This window comes from Aethalodelphis obliquidens, unplaced genomic scaffold, assembly GCF_003676395.1.
Source record: "Aethalodelphis obliquidens isolate GAN/ISIS:26980383/991018 unplaced genomic scaffold, ASM367639v1 scaffold53, whole genome shotgun sequence".
Lineage (NCBI taxonomy): Eukaryota > Metazoa > Chordata > Mammalia > Artiodactyla > Delphinidae > Aethalodelphis > Aethalodelphis obliquidens.
In genome coordinates, this window is record NW_020837997.1 from 8,334,969 (window position 1) to 8,355,362 (window position 20,394).

A 20,394-nucleotide genomic window follows, 5' to 3' on the forward strand; every position below is an offset into this window, starting at 1 on the left:
TCCAGCAGTTTGGGTTCTATATAAATACATATCAAATATATAAATATATAAAAATCCCTAGTCTTTGGACACTCTCCTGTGCCTCTCTCCATCATCTTTCATCCTCCTCCCCCTAGAGGAACACCTCTTAACTGCCCCCAGCTGGTTAGGTTGGGGGGAGGGGAGCCCCTCCATGCTCCCTACCTAGTAACTCCTTTTACTAATACCACAGAACAATAACTTTACTACAAAAATATTCCTTGGCCTTCCCTGTGGGGGTAGGGGGGCTGTTTTCTAAAGAACTCTGCTTTAAAAACTCTGTGATGCAAAAAAAACACAACGAACACTAACTTTTCCAATGGCCCTCCCAAACAGATCTAAGTGTTCGTAACTTTCTAAAATAGTCTCTACTAAGCAGTCCTAGACTTTGAGGTTCTTTCCAACAAGGGCTCTTTTAGCTCTGAAACCTTCAGATTCTTTCTAATAGCCCATGTGTTAACGTTCGTCACAAAATGACTATTTGGAAATGGACAGTGGAAAATGGGAAATTTGAAAAATGTACCCCAGATGCTATAATCTATAACTAATAACTTCTCACCTAGCACGATTCTAGCAGCACTCCATCCTGTGATAAAGAAATAAAGGAAATAGGTAATGAAAAAAGTTTAAATGAACACATCCCTTTCCAGAGTTTTCAATAATAAAGGGTTGGGAATACTTCTAAGATGCCTTTCTCTTGATTTCCAAGGACCAGTAACCACGGTATTTTGTTCCTCCCCACCTAAGGAGAGAAAGTTCAACAACATAGCTAGTATTTAGTGAGTGTTCATTAACAAAGCGTTTTAACTACATTCACTTTTAATCCCCACGAACTCCAATTAAAAATTTGTGGGAAGGCAAATTCATAGGAGACAGAACGTATAACACAGGTAACCAGGAGAGGGGGAGAAGAGGAAGTTACTGTTTAATTGGCATGATGAAAAAGTTCTGGATGTGGATACTGGTGATGGCTGCACAACACCGCAAATGCAGTTGACGCCACAGAATCGTACACTTAAAAATGGCTAAAACTGTAAATTTCACCTTACGTATGTTACCACAATTTTAAAAAAACGTATGTGGCAAATCAAATGTGTGCCCAGCCTTCCCCTGTCCTCCCCCCGACAGCTGCCGGGAGGAGGCAAAACGTCTCTCCATCTTTCAGGCGCCTGTAATCAGAATGAATGGGGTTCAAGGGGACATAAGGTGATGCTTTAAAGCTTTATGGAAACTTTAAAAACCGAGGACCCGAGACAGACCTCTAACCAGGACTGAAAGGGTGACGGAGTTTGGAAATGGGTGAACCCGCCTGATGATGGAAAAATCTTCCCCTGGAACACGGAAGAGAATGTTTCCTTTTTTTTTTCCCCCTATAGTTTGTTTCTACGGCTGAACATTGTGCAGCAGGTCCGATCTCTCCACAAATACCTACTGCGCACCTGGGGAGGAGGTAAGGGACTTGAGCCGTGGCCAGAGCGTGGAGCGAGGGGCGGTTCCGACAGAGGCACTTATCGCGGGGACGGGGGAGGGGGAGCTGGAAAGGAGAGGAACGGCGCGCGCCGGGGGGCGGGGGGGGGAGGAGGCTCCCGGAGCCGGCCTCGCGGTCCTTCCCGATACCCACCCGCCTCTGCTACCGTTTACCCGGACCGACAACGGGCGAGATCCTGCGTGCGCAATCCCTCCCCTCCCCCCACTTTACCGATCGGGAAACTGAGGCCCCGGGCCATTGCGGAGAGACGTGAAACCACGCGCCCAACCAAGGTCACCCGACAGGCGAGCGGGTCGCGGACTCCGGGGCTCATCGGCTCCGTGGCCCGCGCGCCATTATCCCCGCGCGCAGAGGCCCAGCCTGAGGCCTTTGCGTCGGGGTCGGGGTCGGACCCGGCCTGGAGGGACCGGGGGAGTTGAGGCCCGAGACCTGGGAAGAAGGAGCTGTCCTAGAGGCGCTCCCGGGGCCGCCCGGCTTCATCCCTCACCGCCTGGGCGGCCCCCACCCTCGGCAGACCCTGAGGGGAAAGCCCGGCCGAGGCCGCGCCGGTGGGAAGCCGCCAAGACCTAACAGAGCCGCCGCCGGCCGCCGCAGAAGTGCCCGGCCAGGGACAAGGAGCCGTGGAGTACTCACCCTTTCGGGCCCGGAGCTCCGTTGCCACTCGGCACGCCGGGCGCGCCGCTCTCCTCCTCCATTTTGGGCTCCGTCGCCGCCACCTCGGCTGCCGCTTCGACCCCTGCCGCCATTTTCTCCGCGTCTGGGCTTTGTGTGAGCGAGCGGGATGCGCGGCGCTGCGCCTGCGTGCTCACGTGATCCAGCTCGACCAGTAACGTCTGCTCGCGCCGCGGCGGCCTCCCGCCTCCTTCCCTCCAACCCCGGGCCACGCCCCTGTTCCGGGCCACGCCCCCGCCGCGCGCAGGCGCGCATCGTCAGCTGTTACTAATTCATTCTCGCAACTAACTTGCGTTTGGCGCCTACTGGATACTCCATCCGCTCTGCAGGTCTGGTAGAGGCACCATCTCTCCACCCCCTCACACGTGGACCTCGTCACTCCCAGCTTTCTGTAATCACAGCTAGGGCAGAAGGGCAGCGAAAGTTCTGTTTACTAGGCTAGAAAGGAGTTAGGCAGGCAAGGGTAGGACACTGAAAGACCAGGCCGTAGGACAAATGTGTAAAATGCTCTCTCTCTAAGCAAGTTTCGTCCTGCACCAAGAATATCTGGGCTCTATCCGACCTGTCTCCCCACCACTCTGAGAAGTCCTGGGCGCAGAGCCCATGGCCTAGGTCTCTCTCACTAACAGCCGTCAACAACCAGACGCCTAGCTGGAGACTTTGAATGTGCTTATGAATGTTTCTTGAGGGAATGAACAAGCAAGAAGCCAAACATGGTGATAGAAATCACACGATGGAGGCTCCTTCCTGCCTGACCGTGGGTCCCTCTGCCCTGAGAGCTTGGCCCTGTCCACAAATGGGTTTTCAGGGCTGTTACAGGACCATGTCCTGGGACAGCCACAGTGGCCTGGGAAGAGGCCAGAGCCCCCAGCATTCAGAGGTCTCAGGCTCCCTTACCCAGCAGCCACCCCTGGTCTCTGTTGTCTCTGGTACTTTGAAATAAATGCTTCACTGGATCTTGAAGAAGTTCCCATCTAACCACCAAACTCTAAGCTCACAATGGGAAAAATGGGTTTTTTTCCCATCTCACAAAATAACTACATTTCATCAGGCTCTGAGGAACTATCTCACCTGCCACACCTTCCTCCAAATTAAATACTTAATCCAGCCAGGCTAAGAACTCCAGGCCTGGAGAATAAGTCCAATAGCCCAGGCTAAGGCAGAGGATAGGCCCCACCCTCTCTTTCCAGCTCCCATTCCCAAGAACTTCCCAGACTCCCCTGTCTCAGAACTCCTTTCTCTTGCCCATCTGCAAGCCCCTCCTCTCATCTCCACCCACCCACCCCGCCCCCTCCCCCCGGAAATCTCTGATCTACTAAAATCCCCTGTGCACACCAACCCTCTTCACATGGTCCCACTGGAATCTATCTCAGTTTCCTTTCCTCCCCGTTAGACCTCTCTCTCTCTCTCTCTCTTTTTTTTTTTGGCCTGGACAGCCAGGGAAGTTCCCCCCTCCCCCTTAGATCTCTCTAGACCAGAGGGGCCCCTGGACCAGAAGAAGCCTCATGAATCTCTGAATTCCCTCGCCCAACAGGGCTCAGAAATGGCGGAAGAGGCCACAGCAGTCTGTCAGAATCATGGAGAGGAGGCCGAATACAAAGCAGCGGGGACAAGAAGGCACCTTTTCTCTGATCCCTTCTCCGGCAGTGGGTGTGACTGGAGATGAGCCACAAGCCAAGCCCAGGCTGAGGAGACAAACTTTCTACTAGGCTGTGCTCCTCTATAGGCTGGTTGATTTAATCCAACACTGCCCAGATTCCTGGGTTTAGCCATTGCCTGCACTATTAATTCCTTCACTCTTTCCTGTAACTGACACTTTATTTTCTTTAAAGGAAGGATGTTTTGGGAATTCGCTGACGGTCTGGTGGTTAGGATTCTGCCCTATCACTGCCAAGGCCTGGGTTCGATCCCTAGTTGGGGAACTAAGATCCTGCAAGCCTCCCAGTACAGTCAAAGAAAAAAAGGATGTTAAAATGTTGCTTTACCTCACAGCCCACATTGAAACCCTACTATAAATAGCTTATTGTAAAAAATAAATAAGAGAATGATGCTGTTAAAGTGTAAATTCAGTCATACGCTCTGTCAAAGGATCTGAGTCTAAGACTTGCTCTCTCTCTGCTAGGGTTAAGGGTCATGAAAGTCAGCCTAGCACCAAACTACAACTCAGGACTTCCCTGGCGGTCCAGTGGTTAAGACTCTGTGCTTCCAATGCAGGGGGTGAGGGTTCGATCCCTGGTTGAGGAGTTAAGACCTCACATGCTGCATGATGTGGCCAAAAAAAAAAAAGTACTGGGCCCTGACAGGGTGACCCTCGGTAAGTGTGGACATTACTTGTGAGTGAGTGTAAAGGGCCCAGCGGGGTATCTGACCCACGGGAGACACACAGGAAGTAGACACTATTCTTATGTATATTTATTTTAAATCATTTAATACATAGCCTTGCTACCTGCTCTTCACTTGAAAACTCGCACTTTGCTTCTAGCCCTGTGATCCCTCAAAGCAGCTGAGAGCATTGGTTGTTGCTGCTGTTACCTCTGTGTGGTCCTGACTCCCCTCGGTCCCCGTGCCCTCACTTTGAGGCCTCAGAAACGTGACTGACAGGTCCGTTTTGTCCAGCAAGGGCTCCTTTTATTCATTGGGGGTGGGGTGGGGTAGGGGGGTGGGTTTTGAAACACGGTGCAACTTTATAAAGTTGAGGGTGCCGGGAATGTGAGCCTGCCAGGTGCAGAAAAGTGCAAGAAGCTTGCGGAACCTCCCAGCTCCATGGGTGCCCGCGACTCGCCTCTGGCCATGGCTGCTGGCCCAGGAGGGGCCAGGTAGACCTCAGAATGAGATCAGGGTGCCTGCTCCATCCGAAGCTCGGGACCACGTCCGTCTGTTCTCCTCGTGTGTAAGAGTGTGCAAAACGATCTGAGAATAGCTTCACACGGGAATCACGGAATCAGCTCCACTTTGGCATCTCTTGGCCTAAGAAGCATTCCAGCTGTGCGGAAGTGTCGGGCAGTTTCTGTCCTTCCAAACACCAGGGCATCGCCAGCTGCCTCTGGCCCTGCCAGCCCGGCCTTCACACAGGCGTCTCCTCTGCCACCTTCTTCAGGAGCCCAGCTGCCAGAGAGGAGTGCTGGGTGCCTTCGGGGCCATCGGTGGCCCGGATCTTCAGGCGCACTTTCTGGTTGGTCCTTCTCCACTCGGAGTACAGCTGGCAATGGTAGCGGAATGAGACCTGCAGGGCAGGGTGGAGATGAGTGGGAGGGCCAGCCTCTGGCCATCCAGCCTCTACCCCCAAGAGAGGAAAAGCGGGCCCCTGAAGCATCTGCCTCGACCTAACCAGGACCAGGCTCCTGCTTGCAGAAGCAGGGGCAGCATCCAGGCATTTCTCACACAGACAGTGCACACACACCCATTCCCTCACCTGGGGAACCTCCCCACCAGCACTGAGGGCCCTGCAAAGGTGAGAGAGTCTGTGTGTGTGTGTGTGTGGAAGGGGGGGGGGGTCCCCTTCTGTCTCTCAGAGGGTGGCAGTGAAGTGATAAAGCCTCTTGGAAGGGGCCAAACGTCAATGGATCATAACTGCCAAAATGTGGAAGCAACTAAGATGTCCTTCAGTGGGTAAGTGGATAAATAAACTGTGGGACATCCAGACGATGGAATGTTATTTGGCACCAAAACGAAATGAGCTATCAAGTCATGAAAAGACATGGAGGAAGCTTAAATGCATATGACTAAGGGAAAGAAGCAGATCTGAAAAGGCTACAGGGAATTCCCTGGCGGTCCAGTGGTTAGGACTCGGTGCTTTCACTGAAAAGGCTATAGACTGCATGATTCCAACTATAGGACATTCTGGAAAAGGCAAAACTATGGAGACAGTAAGAGAAGCAGTGGTTAGCAGGGCTTGGGGGAGGGAGAGATGAACCGGAGGATCACAGAGGGGTTTTAGGGCAGTGAAAATACTCTGTATGACACTCTAATGGTGGATACATGTCATTATACATTTGTCTAAACCCACAAATTGTTCAACACCAAGAGTGAACCCCTAATGTAAACTATGGGCTGGGGGTGATGATGTGTCAGTGTTGGTTCATCGACTGTGATAAATGCACTGCTCTGGTGCCCTGCTGATCGTGGAGGAGGCTCTGCAGGTGCGGGGGAGGATTTTGGAGAACTCTGTACTTTATGCTCCATTTTGCTGTTTAACCTCAAACTGCTCTAATGAGTCAAATCTATTAAAAAAAAAAAACTTTTTTTTTCCAATAAATGTCAATGGTTCATACTCTTTAACCAAGCCAGTTCCAAGAAACATTTGCACAGGTGGCACCCAAAACACAGTTTATAACGGCAAAAAAAAAGAAGGGAAACAAAAAAACAAACCAACAAAAAAAAAACATTGGAAATGATCCCAGTGTCCATCAAAAGGGATTAGTTAAAAAAATACAGCATGCCCATACAATCAAGGATTGTTGGGTGGCTGCCTTTTTTTTTTTTTAAAGGACATTAGCAAAGTGAAAACAAGCAGACTGCAAAGCAGGACCTATGATTTCATCCTACTTGTATTAAAAAACCTGCTTGGGGCTTCCCTGGTGGCGCAGTGGTTGAGAGTCCGCCTGCCAATGCAGGGGACACGGGTTCGTGCCCTGGTCCGGGAGGATCCCGCATGCCGCGGAGTGGCTGGGCCTGTGAGCCATGGCCGCTGAGCCTGCGCGTCCGGAGCCTGTGCTCAGCAACGGGAGAGGCCACAACAGTGAGAGGCCCGCTACCACAAAAAAAAAAAAAACCTGCTTGGTGGATGTGCTGGGAAACAATTCTTGAGGAGGGAGTGCCCCACAGCTGGAGGCCAGTGGTTCTGTCTGAGGGGCCAGACTCTGGGGACCTTTCCTCTCTGAGTGAGGGTTCACATGCCTGCCAGAAGCCGGGGACAACACCCCACTACACTCCCTCTCTCTCAACCCCAGTCGTTTTCTCTCTCAGCACCCACCCCACCCCCGTGTGGGGCATCGATCTTAGTTCCCGGACCATGGATCAACCCATGCCCCCTGCAGTGCAAGCGTGGAGTCTTAACCACTGGACCGCCAGGGAAGTCCCTTCTCTGTCTCTTGATGGTCCTCTCTCTCTGTCTCTCTTTCTCCTACTCTTTCTTCCGCAGCCTTTTGGTGTCCCTCTGCCTCTCCCCCCCAACCCCCTCACCCGCCCTCCACCGCCAGTACAGTCTTGGTGGAGCTCGTGGCTGGCAGGGCCTGCACTCAGCAGAGGTGATCACGTGCCCTTGTATCCTTGGGGCAGAAGGTTCACGCCTGGCTCCCTGGACCTTGGACCAGCTTGGAATCTGGAGCTCTATGAGATGCTGGGAATTGCTTCCACCCGAGGGCCAGCCACAAACCGAGGCAGGCAGGGCGCCCCCTACCCCCTCCAAGCCACTGACCAAACCCCGGGCCTGACTGCTGGCAGATGCCTGCTCTGTGGCAGGCAGCCACTCACCAGCGTCCAGAGGACGTAGATGGTAAAGAGAGCAATGGTGAGGGCGATGAGCCCCACCGCCTCCAGCCGGCTATGGAGCCTGAGGTGGTCCTGGGCCCCACGCAGGCACAGCCAGCCTGAGATCGCGGCCAGAGGCGTGATGAACAGGAAGCACACCATGTCGCAGCACAGTGTCCTCTTCTCTGTCCGAGGCCCTGGGTCCTTCAGCCACTGCGGGGAAGAAGGGAGGGGGAGCCGCTGAGAGAGACCGTCATGCACCGCCCTCCCTCGAGCCTCTGCGGGGGGATGGGGTGCAGGACCGCCAGGCCCTCCGCCCCTTCTGCTGATGCCCATCTTCATCACTGGGCCCTGCAGGACCAGCCTCCTGCCTGGCACCTCCCTGCGTTCATTCCTTCTTTCAAATATTTATGGAGACGATGACGATGACAGGCCAGGCCCGGATAGGTGCGGGGCACTTCTGCCCCTGTTTTTTGTTTTTTGGTTCTTTGGTTTTTTTGGCCGTGCAGGGGATCAGACGCATGCCCCCTGCAGTGGAAGCACAGAGTCTTAACCACTGGACCGCCAGGGAAGTCCCATGACCTTGTTTTATAGATGGGGGAAACTGAGGGCACAGAGAGGCTGACCCATTTGTGCAAACTCATATGGCTAGTCGTCCACAAAGCCAGGACTGGAGCCCAGGAAGTCTTATCCCAGGACCTGTGCGTCTTGGCCTCTATGCTACACTGCCTGCCACAGTTGATGGCAGGAAAAAGTCCCTGCCCATAGCTCCCATGCTAGTCGGGGGAGGCATGAAACAGGGTGAATGATCCGGATGGGGAAGGCTATGCCGAGGAGGTGACACCACAGAGAACCAAATGAGCAGAAGGGGCCTGGTGAAGAATTGAGGGGACAGCGCTCGAGGCTGCAGAAAGAGCATGTGCAAAGGCACTGGGGTGGGAGCGTGTGGGGGGGAGCGGTGCAGGCAGGCTGGCTCTCCCTCCAACTGTTCTCCTAAGAGCCCAATGTCCCGGGTGGGCCAGGGGCATTTCCAGGAGCCCACACCTCGGCACAGTGACATCCCCCTGCAGCTCTCAGCTGCCCCATGCCAAGCCAAGCTGGGCAGAGAGGAGCCTGGAGGGCACCCGGGCAACCAGCAATGCTCTGGAAAGCCATGTGGCTCCCGTCATGCCTGGGAATATCCCATCTCAACCCCCACCCAGCACACTCAGGCTACAGTCTAAGCTCCCAGGCTTGGCCCACAAAGCCCCCCGGCAAGGCCACTACCCCTCCTTCTGGGCCACTCTCCTCCTCCTTTAACTAGCTCCACTCCAGCCACGTGGGCTTTGTCAAAAACACCAAGCTTCTCCTGGCCTCAGAGCCTTTGCACTTGCTGTGCCCTCTGCCAGGACTGCCCTTCCTCAGGTTGGGCACTCCCTTCTCATTCCTCAGGTCTAAGCCTTAGGGTCACCTGAAGTGATCAAAACAGGGAGGAGGCACAGGGTCTGTCAGGTCTGGAATCTCAGGCCCGGTTCCCCACCCCCATCAGCAGAACTGACCCTGGGGACAGGAGAAAGGTTCCTCCCTATAGAGAAGCTGCTTCCCCAGCCCCCCAGGATCCTCCAGGGCAATTCCCTCCTCCTGCCCCACGCCTACCTTCTTCCCCTCTGCCCACTCCAACCTCAGACTCCCAAGCATACCTCTGTGAGGGGCCGGGGCCTCTTCTCCACTGCAAACTCCGTGTGGCACAGCTCGCAGTAGCTGGTATTGGATGAGGAAAGCCATCTCTCCAGACAGCTCTTGTGCACAGCGCCCAGTGTGCCGGTGCAACCACATGGAGACAGCAAGCTCTCCCCATTCGCTCCCTCATGGCAGATCCTGCAGAATGGACCATCGCTAGACACAGAGATGGGACACATGAGTAACGATCAAGTTTCCTGTCTATGCCTACTTCACATGCACTGGATCACAAGCTCAGCATCACCCCTATATGCTGCTACTTGGCAAACTCCTACTCATCCTTCAACATCCGGCTCCAAATATCCTTTCCCTTGGGAAGTCTTCACAGACTCCCACAGGTGGAGTGATGTGCTCCCTCCCCAAGTTTCCCGTGGCACCTTTTTCAGCCCAGGGTGAGCATCACTTGTACCTGCCTGCCCAGCGTCCACTCCTCCTTCTCCTACAATGCCACCATGATTGTACTGGGCAACCAATCCACTCTTAACTCTTGGTCCTGAAGACGACACCCCTAATGACCTCAGGCCTGACCAATCAAAACACCACACGTCCCTGGTCACAGGGGCCGATTCAGGGAACAGCATGTGTGATGCAATCAGAGCCACTGGGAATTGATTCCTGAAATTCTTTTTTTTTTTTTTTCCCCTAAACTCCAGAACTACAGGCAGCATGGCTGATGTAAGTCTGGAGCTGCTGGCAGCAGCCTGGTCCCCACATGGAGTCTGTAAATGATGCCAAAACAGAGGGAAACAGAGGAAGGTGGAGCCAAGAGATAAGGAGAAGCAGAGTCTCAAGGACACCATCAGAAGCTCTGGATCTAGCCGCACCTGAAGGCCATGCTACCTAAGAAACCTGTGCGTCCAGGGAGAAGAGCTCCCTGGCTCTTCTGCTCTAGTGAGGCTCGGAAAACAGACATAAAAAGCGTCTGCAGGAAGCTGCTTCAGGGAAGTCTCGGCCCCAGCTTGGTCTCTGGGGATGCTGGGTCCTTCCTGGGGCAGCTCAGGGCCAGGGGCGTGGCCTTGGTGGCCCCAGCGGCTGTCCAGCACATGAGTCATTGTTTTCCAGACATTTCTGCCCAGAGAGAGGACTGCGGGAACACACGGAGGAGGCGGAGCAGGAGAGCTGTTTTCCAGATAACGCCAGTTTCCCCTCAGAAACTTTCTATCCTTTTCTCAGTGTCTCCTGCTGTGGGACGGGGCCTGGCTGCTTTGAAACCCAAGAGCTGAGCTGACCCCTCAGGTCTGCTTTCTGGTCCTCAATCCTGTGCCTGGGCTGCTACTTTTTCCTCCAAGGTCAAAAGGGCATGCCCGGCTCCCCTCTGCTCCCACACTCCCCACACACATCAAGTGAACAGGAAAGGGATCCCTGCTCCGGAAACCAAGCCAGGAAGTGGAAGTGACGAGGACCTTGAGGGAGAGCCACGTCGGTTTTGGGGTTTGTCCCTGAAGAACCCTACTTCAGAGGTGCAAGTTCAGAGAAAACAAAACACAAGAAAACAAAGCACACACTGATTTATGATTGAGCACTGATGAGGTCCCATGCACAATTTGGAGGGCAACATCTGGGTTAATTTTTCTCATTCTCACAGGGAGCCGGGGAGGAAGGTGCTCTTTTTGCCCCTGTTTTACAGACAGGGAAACTGAGGCATCGAGGGGTTAACCTGTTTGTGCAGAAGTCACACAGCCAGTCGTCGGGCACAGCTGGGATTGGAACCCAGGAAGTCACTCCAGGCCTGTATACTCTGAGCCACTAGGCTGCCTGCCACCGGTAGTAGGGCAAGAGAAATGGGCTTTACTCCCGAAATTCTGGGAGGAAAATTATGCAAATGATACAGTTGAGGAGGAGATGGGACGGGGGAGCGGGTGAGACATCCACAGATCCCAGTGGAGCTGACCAGAGTATGCTCCATGGGCAGAAGGGAGATGGAAATGGAAGCCATGGGGAATCGGGCAGCGGGAGGAGGCCAGGTGGAAGGGCTGGGGGGTGTGGAAATGCTCAGGGCAGCTTCCAGGAGGGCCTGGCTCACAGACCAGGGGGCGGAGAGAATGGAGGCCTCACAGAGGCCAGAGGGGCCCCAGGTGCTGGCCCTCAAGCCTGAGCCTTTGTGGATTGTCCTGGGGCCTGGAGATACCTCCTGGGCCTTCCTCTTTGTCCTCTGAAGGTTTCAGGGTCCAGAACTTTCTGCCCCACTTGGGGTGCCATGCGCCCCCAGGAATCAGGGTCTCCTCTGAAATGAAATGGAAGGCTTGATTTTATGGTCATGGAACCAGCCAGGTGCTGGGGACAGTATCTTTCAGCCCCACCCTTGCTGCTCCCAGATGGCACAGGCTGGCTGGGAGGAGGAGTTACAGGGTGAGTGAAGAGAAGGAGGGGGACAGTGACCTGCTTGTGTGGCCTCTGCCGACCCCAGCACCTCCCAGCAGTGGCAGTGGAGGATCCTCATTTCCTCCTGGGAAGATCGGCCAGGAGGCTGTAAAGAGGGCCCCATCCCTGGATGATGACAACCCTCTGGGAAAACAGCAGCCCTCTCTCTAGGAAGGGTTGTTCTGCCCTGGCCTTCAGTCTGGGCAAGTTGGGATTGAGCTGCATCAAAAGGCAGAGGGGGGCTTCCCTGGTGGCGCAGTGGTTGAGAGTCTGCCTGCCGATGCAGGGGACGCGGGCTCGTGCCCCGGTCCGGGAAGATCCCACGTGCCGCGGAGCGGCTGGGCCCGTGAGCCATGGCCACTGAGCCTGCGCGTCCGGAGCCTGTGCTCCACAGCGGGAGAGGCCACAACAGTGGGAGGCCCGCATACGGCAAGAAAAAAAAAAAAAATAAGGCAGAGGGGGGACTTCCCTGGCGGTCCAGTGGTTAAGACTCCGTGCTTCCACTGCAGGGAGTACGGGTTCGATCCCTGGCCGGGGAACTAAGATCCCACATGCCTCACAGTGCAGCCCAAAAACAAGACAACAAAAAGGCAGAAGAGACAGCCGTCAAAAAGAACGAAATTTTGCCATTTGCAGTAACATGGATGGACTTGGAGGGTGTTATGCTGAGTGAAATGAGTCAGACAGAGAAAGACAATTACTATATGCTTATGTGTGGAATCTAAAAAATACAAGAAACTAGTGAGTATAACAACACAAAAAGCAGACTCAGAGATATAGAGAACAAACTAGTGGTTACCAGAGGGGAGAGGGAGGAGAAGGGCAACGTGAGGGTCGGGAAGCGGGAGGTACGAACTATTGGGTGTAAGATAGGTTACAGGGATGTCTTGTACAGCACCGGGAATAGAGCCAATATTTTGTAATAACTGTAAATGGACTGTAACCTTTAAAAATTATATAAAAATTTAAAAATTAAAAAAAAATAGCACTACCATACAATCCAGCCAAAAAAATAAAAAATGGCAGAGGGGCAGATCAGGAGGGCCCTGCAGTCGGTCTCAGTGGGCAGAGCTGTCCTGACCACCAGCTGCCCGCGGAGGGGCCGCTCTGGTACCGCTGCTTGCCTGGGTCTCTGAGGGCTGCAGGGGAGGCTGATGGGACCGAACAGGCTTCTCCTCCTGCCCCCCACACCCAAGGGGGAGCCCTAGGTTCAAGCCTCAGCTCTGCTCAGTGACACTGGCAGGGGTCCAGCTCCCTCTGGGACTCGGTTTCCCCAGGTGTAAAAAGGGAGGGTGGGGCAAGGTGACGTCAACTCACTCAGTGGCCCCCAGGAACCCCATGGAGGGAGACTTCCTCCCTGCCCCCCACCCCAGCAGCTCTGGCTAGGAGGCCCCTGGGCCCACCAAGGGTCCCCTTGCTCCCAGCCTGGCTCAAGCAGCACAGACCCTGTCCTGACTTCAGGGGGTCTGATGGAGATGCAGACATAAAAACCAAGACCCTGGAGGAAGCCCAGAAGGAGAACGCCAATCTCATCTGGGCTTAGGCAAGGCTTCCTGAAAGAAGTGATGCCAGGCAAAGACTTACAGGGTGACTGGCAGTGGGCTCCCTCCAAAGCACTGCAAGGCTTCCATCTGCTTCTTTTTATGTTTTGAATGAAAAGCTTATGAATTGACTCTGACACCTGCTACAACACAGATGAACCCTAGAGACATGATGCTCAGTGAAAGAAGCCGTCACAAAAGGACAAATACTGTCTGATTCCACTCACAGGGGGTCCCTACAGGAGTCAGATCCACAGAGACAGAAAGTAGATGGTGGGGGCCGGGGGCTGGGGAGTGAGTGTCTAATGAGGACAGAGTTTCAGTTTTGCAAGATCAAAACAGTTATGGGGTTGAATGGTGGTGATGGTTGCACAACACTGTGAATGTACTTAAAGCCACTGAACTGTACACTTTTAAATGGCCAAGAGGGCTTCCCTGGTGGCGCAGTGGTTAAGAATCCGCCTGCGAACGCAGGGCACACGGGTTCGAGCCCTGGTCCGGGAAGAACCCACATGCCACGGAGCAACTAAGCCCATGCGCCACAACTACTGAGCCTGCGCTCTAGAGCCCACGAGCCATGACTACTGAGTCTGCACGCCACAGCTACTGAAGCTGCGCACCTAGAGTCCATGCTCTGCAACAAGAGAAGCCACCACAATGAGAAGCCCGCGCACCGCAACGAAGAGTAGCGCCTGCTTGCCACACTAGAGAAAGCCCGCGTGCAGCAATGAAGACCCAACACAGCCAAAGATAAATAAATTAAATAAATAAATTAAATAAAAATAAAATGGCCAAGAAGCTAAATTGTGTTACATCGTAACAATAAAAAAAAATTGGAAAGAAAAGCTTATGAATTAAATTGTCTCAAGTAAACATCATGAAAATACATTAAACTTGAAAAACTGGTGGCCAGATTAAATCTTAATAAGTTAAAGTGGATTTAAATTTGTGTGGGGTTTCCATAAATCTCTTTTCCTTGGAACTGGTGACAAGTTGGTGAACCAGGCAGACTCAGCTCACACGTGGGTCTGGAAGGCTGGCACTGAGGTTTAAATACATTTATCAACTGCTTAGGAGGTGGCAAAGCCCCTTGCGGGCACTTTATGTGGACCACGGCCACGTACTCTCAAAACAACCCAGTGAGGAAGGTGTCCCCAGTTTAGAGATACGGGGGTGAAGCAACTCTTCCCAGGTTGTACAGGGAGAGAGGCTTCTACTCAGGACCTGAGCCCAGGCACCCTGAGTCCACAGCCAGCCATTTCCTCAAGCAGCCTCCCCAAAACGTGAGCTACTCATCAACATTGGACCTTCAGATTTCACCCAGTAATCTGGAGTTTCTGCTTTTCATGAAGAATCAGACCTGGCTAGCCAGTTTCCACGTGGTGATTACTGGTTTATTTGCCCACCTGGCCCCTCTAGGTGGCTGGATTTCTTTTTTGTTTTTTTTTCTGGCCCGCGGCTAGTGGGATCTTAGTTCCCCGACCAGAGATCGAACCCAGGCCCCGGCAGTGAAAGCACCAAGCCCTAACCACTGGACCACCAGGGGATTCCCGCAGTTGGATTTCTGACCCCAGGCAGGGCTGGGAGGAAATCCCTTGGGCCCGAGAGCGAAGTGAGTGAAGGCAAAGATCCCTGCTTGGCCACCACTAACCTCGGTGTGTCCAAGGCCCGGATGACAGTTGAGAGGAGCCGGCCGTCCCTTGAAGTCACCTGTGCCACATACTGGGGTGGCCCAAGGCCCGTGGCCTCCACGACCTTGGAGAAGGCGGGGCTGTCGGAGCAGTCGCACAGGGAGCCAGGGAGGTGACAGCAGTCACCCGTCGTCATGGCCACAGGGAGCCCCGCGTCCTCAGGGCCCGAGGCCCATGGTCCCAGGAGCCTGGGGAGAGGCCGGCAGGAAGATTAAGGGCAAGGTTAGCAAGCCACACACCGAATCCAGCTCTCTGAGCCTCGGTTGCCCAATCTATACAATGGGGCTTTGGAGGGGGCTGTGAGGATTCAATAAGGTCACACATGCAGCTCAGCCCAGGCCTGGCACGTCTCAGGGGCTTGATTATATTACCTCTGACCCTCCTAAGAAAGGCCAGCCCGGCCCAGCCTGCAAAGCATGCAGGTCACCCCCAATATCACCTTTCCAGACATAATAACAGCACCTAACAGTGACTGAACACCTTCTGTGTAGCAGGCCCTGTGCTTGGCGCTTTCCAGGAACAGAACCATGCCCGCCAACCATGTAGAGACTGTTCTCCATGGACTGGATTGCTGGGCCTGGGCTCACGCCCACCTTTGAGTGGGCCAGAACTGAGCTAGAAACTTGGCCCAGCAGACCAGGATGGTGAGTCACATTGACCCTCCTGGTTGACGGCCTCTTGTGGGGCTCTGAACTCCTTGATAACTCAGGCTATCAAGGAAGTGGCCCAGGCTGGGGAGGACCATGACAGTCTCTGTCCCCACCCACCAAAGCAGCTGCTCTAACCCATGCCTCTGTCCCCAAGGAAAGGCCACCGGAGCAATCTGGAGTCTGCTCTGGGTGGGAGACTTCAGCAGGATTCTGTCCCCCACCCCAGGGTCTGACCTGACAAAAGGAACCCTTGGCAAGCTCTTCTTCCGTCACAGAACCAGCCAGCGAGTCTTGTGTGTTTCCCTTGGAGAATTTCATGAAAGTAACAGAGGCCTCTTGAAGCCAATACAGGTGCTCTGGAGCTAAGGATCTCTGTCCCAAACTTGTCTCATACTCCACCGTTTGTCCCTAGGAACTATGATCCAGAGACCCTCGAAACACTCGCTGAGGTCCCCCCACAATTGTTTTTTACCAACCCTTGCCAGTCAAACTCTGAGACCCAAAGAGGGGCGGGAGGGAAGCAGTGTAAGTCATTGGCTAACTTTTTGCACCAGGACAGTCTGCTGCCAGATCAACAGTCTCTGAACAGCTCAGCCAGAAGACCTCCAGGCTCAGCAGGCCCTTCTGAGCCTCTATAGTTGGGCTGCTGTTGGCCACATAAGCAAGTGTCAGCCCAGAGGCAGGAGGAGGCTGGGAGGAAGGCTGCATGACTGAGATAACATCCTCAGGGCAGTGGCCAGGCCTGCCATGTTGTGTACACTGCTGTCCCTTCCGAGTGCCTGCAACCAGAATTTCCAGCTCAGAGGCCAGCAGGGAAGTCGCTGGGTTACCCAAGGGAATGCAGGCAGAGGGGAATCCACTCCTCTTGCCCCTCCAAGGATTGGCCTTCACATTTCTGCAAGTAATTGGGCATCACAAGAAACATCACAGCTACTGTATATTAAGTTCTATCATTTCTTTTACTGTCAAGGGAAAAACAAAAACACTGGTAAAATCTGCTAATGCAAGGCCTGCAAATCACCAAAATAATAATAGCAGCTACTGTTTATTAAGTACCTACTGCAAGCCGGGTACTGTTCTAAGCTTACTGAACTCAAACAGTTGTTATAAGTGTCCCCTTCAAAGGTCACCTCCCCAGAGAGGCTTTCCCTGACCACTCTGGTCAAAGTGCCATTGGTGTCCACATTATTGCCCTTACAGAATGTACCCCTCTCTGAAATGCTCTTTCCTTTTTATTTTGAGAGGCCAATGCCGCCTTTATTCCTGAGTCAGCAGCTACTGGAGAGGGTGCTCAGGCATACGGCTGCAGTGGGCTCCCTCTCGATCCATCCAAGAACCGGGCAACGGCCAGACCCAGGGGGTCCAGTGACTCAGCGGCCTTAGGAACAGCGCAGAAGACTCTCTGCCTACGGGCCTGAAATGTCCTTATTTCTTTCCCTTTTTTTCTTTTTTGGTCGCGCCGCACGGCTTGTGGGATCTTAGCTCCCCGACTAGGGATTGAACCTGGACCCTCAGCAGTGAAAGAGCAGAGTCCTAACCACTGGACCGCCAGGGAATTCCCATGAAATGCTCTTATTTCTTCATCTACTGGTTTAACCACGTCTGTCTTCCACTCATCAGTCTCTCCAGCACCTGGCCCTGTGTCTAGTACAGAGTTCCTGCATTAATTTTTCAGCCCCTCCTCTGTGTAAATGCAGGGTTGGGAGAGCCAGGTCTCTTGACCCTGCCCCCCAGACCCTGGTCTGCCAGCACCCATGACGGGAATCAGAAATATTTAGAGGCTAGAGATCTGTGCAAAGCACAGAGGCTTGGGCTTGCAAGAGGCCAAACTCGAGGCTGGATGCAAGGATAGGGTGGCTGCAGCTCTGGGGCTGCTGGGATGGCAGAGCGAGCCAATGCCTCAAGCAAACTTGGCCCAGTGCTTGAGAGATGGATTTCACTGAGTCTTCACAACAAAACTATGACGTAAGTCCAATAATTACCCCCACTTGACAGGTGAGGAGACTGAGGCTCAGAGAGGGGCAGCTTCTTGCCCAAGATCACACAGCTAAGTCAGGACAGTGCCAGGATTTGAACTTAGTCCAGTGGGTGGGTCTGGGACTCAAGAGATCTGGGTTCTTTTAAGTCCTGACTCTGTTACTAATGCTGTCTGTCCTGGAACAAGACACTTGGCTTCTCTGGGCCTCATTTTTCTCCTTTGTCAAATAAGTTGATGAAGCTAGTGGACTGTGTCTGCTGAGGGCTTCCTGGGAAGGAGCAGCCAGGCTCAATTCCTCCAGCGAAGCTCGCCCTTGGCTAGGCTTGTCTGGGGTGGCACTGGGGAACCACAACCTTTCCACACCTACCCAGACTCCTTTTTTCTGAGGGCAGGAATCCAAGGGAAGAAGAGTCAGAGGGCCCTAGCTCCCCACAGTGTCATCTCAGTCCAGCTGCTTTGCTCTCTGGGCCTCAGTTTTCTCTTCTGTATAATGGGGGTCCCAGTGAAACCCAGCTCATACATGCATAAATATGAGAAAGTCAATAAATATTAGCTCTATTGATAATTACCGTCATCAGCTTATAGAGCTGTTGGTAGGGTTTGATGAGACAAGGCACAGCCAGTGCCTGGCACACAGTAAGCACTCAACAAATGCTCACTGTTATTATTTTTTAGGATAAACATGGAGCCTGTCAAATGCATTCATTCCTCTTCACTTACCACAGAGAGGCTCCTGTATGCCCTTCAGTACTTGAATGGCCCTGCACTGAAGGCCAGGCTTTAATCGCAGCTCTGATCATTACTCGCTGTGTAGCCCTGTGCAAAAGGCTTGACCTCTCTGAGCCTTGATTCCTCATCCGTATAGCAGGGAACGTTTCTAGTACTTCCACTTAATATGGTCGATAGAGGACTAAATGACCTAATCCTATAAATTCTGGCTATCCCGTTTTGAGCACACACGAACAGGCAGGCACTCTGCTAACCAAGTGCCTGGGTCATTATATTTACTATTTTCCTGGCAGAGCCCCTCTGAGGAGGAGGTTGGGGAAGGTGACTGGTCATTTACTGACCGCCTACTGTGTGCAGAGCGCTTTCCTCATTTGCCACCTCCTGATTCCTCCCAACAGCCCAATTAGGTTGGTACTAGGATGACCCGGTTTCACAGATGAGGAGACCGAGGCTCAGAGAGGCACCTACTGTGTGCCGGCCCCCAGAGGACCTCCTGACTTCTGCAAAGACGGAAATTGCGATCACCTAGTCCCTGGGAAGGCTGAGGCCGACTGTCCGAGCCCGGCCGTCCCGCCTGGGGGCCGGGCTCGGGCCTCAAACTCGGGGCCGGCCCGCGGATCGGCACCCTCCGGCCCCATCCTCCCGCCCGTGCCTACCTGATCCGCGGCCGGGCCGGGCGGCCGCGCAGGCCCCTCCGCTTGCCCCGGCCCTGGTCCCGGCCCGGCCGGTCTCGTCAGCGCCGCTAGCTCCGCTCCGGCCGGCACCTGCGTCGGGACACCGCCCGCCAAGCAGACGGCGCCACGAACCAATGGCGACCGCCTCTCGCCTACACTGGCCAGTCGCCGTAGAACTCCCGCCCTGGGAGGCGGGGCCAGAGGCGACGGGGACGTCCTGGGCCGCACAGGCCCGGCGGCGCCGCAGCTGCTGGCCCCGCCCCTGCTGCGTCCTGGCTCCACCCCAGGCTATGCCCCGCCCCCATCCCTGGCCCCTCCCCATACCGACTCGGGGCACGAGCGGGGCACGTGGCGCCACCTGCAGAAGACCAGTTAATAGATACCGTTACAGAATTCAACGCGAGGGAGGGTGGGAGGGAGCGAGACGCAAGAGGGAGGAGATATGGGAACATATGTATATGTATAACTGATTCACTTTGTTATAAAGCAGAAACTAACACACCATTGTAAAGCAATTATACCCCAATAAAGATGTTAAAAAAAACAAAAAGAATTCAACGCGACACTAGCGAAGGGATTTGTAAGTGTTCGTCACCTCTCTTAGGCTTCTCGCCAATCCTGGGGGAGGGATGAACCGTCCGATTACATTTTACAGAGAGGAACTACAGAAGTCTAGAGAGGTTAAGGGGCCGTGGAAGAGCATAAAGCCAACATCATTTATTTATCATTCACATTCATTCATACATACAACAAATTCATTCATTAGATGTAATAAGCATCAATAAGAGGGCCTATTATGAGCCAGGCACTGTGCTAGGCGCTGTGGACACAATGTTGAGTAAATATTGCTGCTCTCATGGACCTCAGTCTAGGGAATGACATAGACATTAAGCAGTCAATTATGTAATTCTTAATTTCAAAGGTGATAAATTATAGCGAGTGAGGGAGGCATATCATGGAATATTTGGAAAGTCCAAAAATATTTCCCTAAAGAAGCAATGGAACTGACAATGGTGAAGAGCTTGAGGTGGGATGCAAAGAGCTTGAGGTGGGATGGAGAATGGCCTCAATACTCCTTTCTTCCCCTGCCTTTATTGAATATGTAGATCAGCTCAATTACCTTAATCAAATTCTTCTGTGCTGTACTAGCTTACATTTTTCAAAAATGGAACAATAAGGGCTTCCCTGCTGGCACAGTGGTTGAGAGTCCGCCTGCCGATGCAGGGAATGCGGGTTCGTGCCCCGGTCCGGGAAGATCCCACATGCCGCGGAGCGGCTGGGCCCGTGAGCCATGGCCGCTGAGCCTGCGCGTCCGGAGCCTGTGCTCCGCAACAGGAGAGGCCACAACAGTGAGAGGCCCGCGTACCGCAAAAAAAAAAAAAAAAGGAACAATAAATCATAAC

The 20,394-nt window shown here is 53.6% G+C and overlaps 2 protein-coding genes across 14 annotated transcripts in view; both read right to left on the reverse strand.

Moving 5' to 3' along the window:
* HNRNPM (heterogeneous nuclear ribonucleoprotein M) overlaps window positions 1-2,483 on the reverse strand; it is a 39,156-nt gene extending 36,673 nt beyond the window's left edge. For 9 of the 11 annotated variants that reach the window (XM_027085300.1, XM_027085294.1, XM_027085297.1 and 6 more), the window contains exon 1: window positions 2,141-2,296. In XM_027085300.1, coding sequence (XP_026941101.1) covers window positions 2,141-2,253 — 113 coding nt within the window. In that variant the 5' untranslated portion in view covers window positions 2,254-2,296. Of the gene's footprint in view, window positions 1-2,140 lie in introns of all 11 variants that reach the window. The other 2 variants (XM_027085299.1, XM_027085293.1) reach the window with 2 other exon arrangements.
* A 2,300-nt stretch (window positions 2,484-4,783) lies between these two features.
* On the reverse strand, window positions 4,784-19,102 carry MARCHF2 (membrane associated ring-CH-type finger 2). Of its 3 annotated transcripts, none has more exons than XM_027085307.1 (5): window positions 18,974-19,102; window positions 14,921-15,148; window positions 9,328-9,523; window positions 7,652-7,861; window positions 4,784-5,402 (listed from the first exon to the last, which is right to left on the reverse strand). In XM_027085307.1, the coding sequence occupies exons 2-5, from the start codon at window positions 15,094-15,096 to the stop codon at window positions 5,244-5,246; spliced, it is 741 nt and encodes a 246-aa protein (XP_026941108.1). In that variant the 5' UTR covers window positions 15,097-15,148; window positions 18,974-19,102; the 3' UTR covers window positions 4,784-5,243. The 3 variants fall into 3 exon arrangements, with proteins under 3 accessions (XP_026941108.1, XP_026941107.1, XP_026941109.1); XM_027085306.1 differs by lacking the exon at window positions 18,974-19,102 and adding an exon at window positions 18,309-18,881 and having other exon boundaries at window positions 4,786-5,402; XM_027085308.1 differs by lacking the exons at window positions 7,652-7,861; window positions 18,974-19,102 and adding an exon at window positions 18,309-18,921 and having other exon boundaries at window positions 4,786-5,402.
* Between the last annotated feature and the right edge of the window lie 1,292 nt (window positions 19,103-20,394).

Bases quoted from the DNA above. Each gene is read 5' to 3' on its own strand.
- MARCHF2 (XM_027085306.1), bottom strand. From the start codon at position 18,445: ATGAGGAATCAAGGCTCAGAGAGGTCAAGCCTTTTGCACAGGGCTACA. The intron at 15,149-18,308 runs GTAAGTGAAGAG...GCCTCTCCCCAG, and splicing joins CATACAGGAGCCTCTCTGTG to GCTCCTGGGACCATGGGCCT. The intron at 5,403-7,651 runs GTGAGTGGCTGC...CCTGCCCTGCAG, and splicing joins TCTACGTCCTCTGGACGCTG to GTCTCATTCCGCTACCATTG.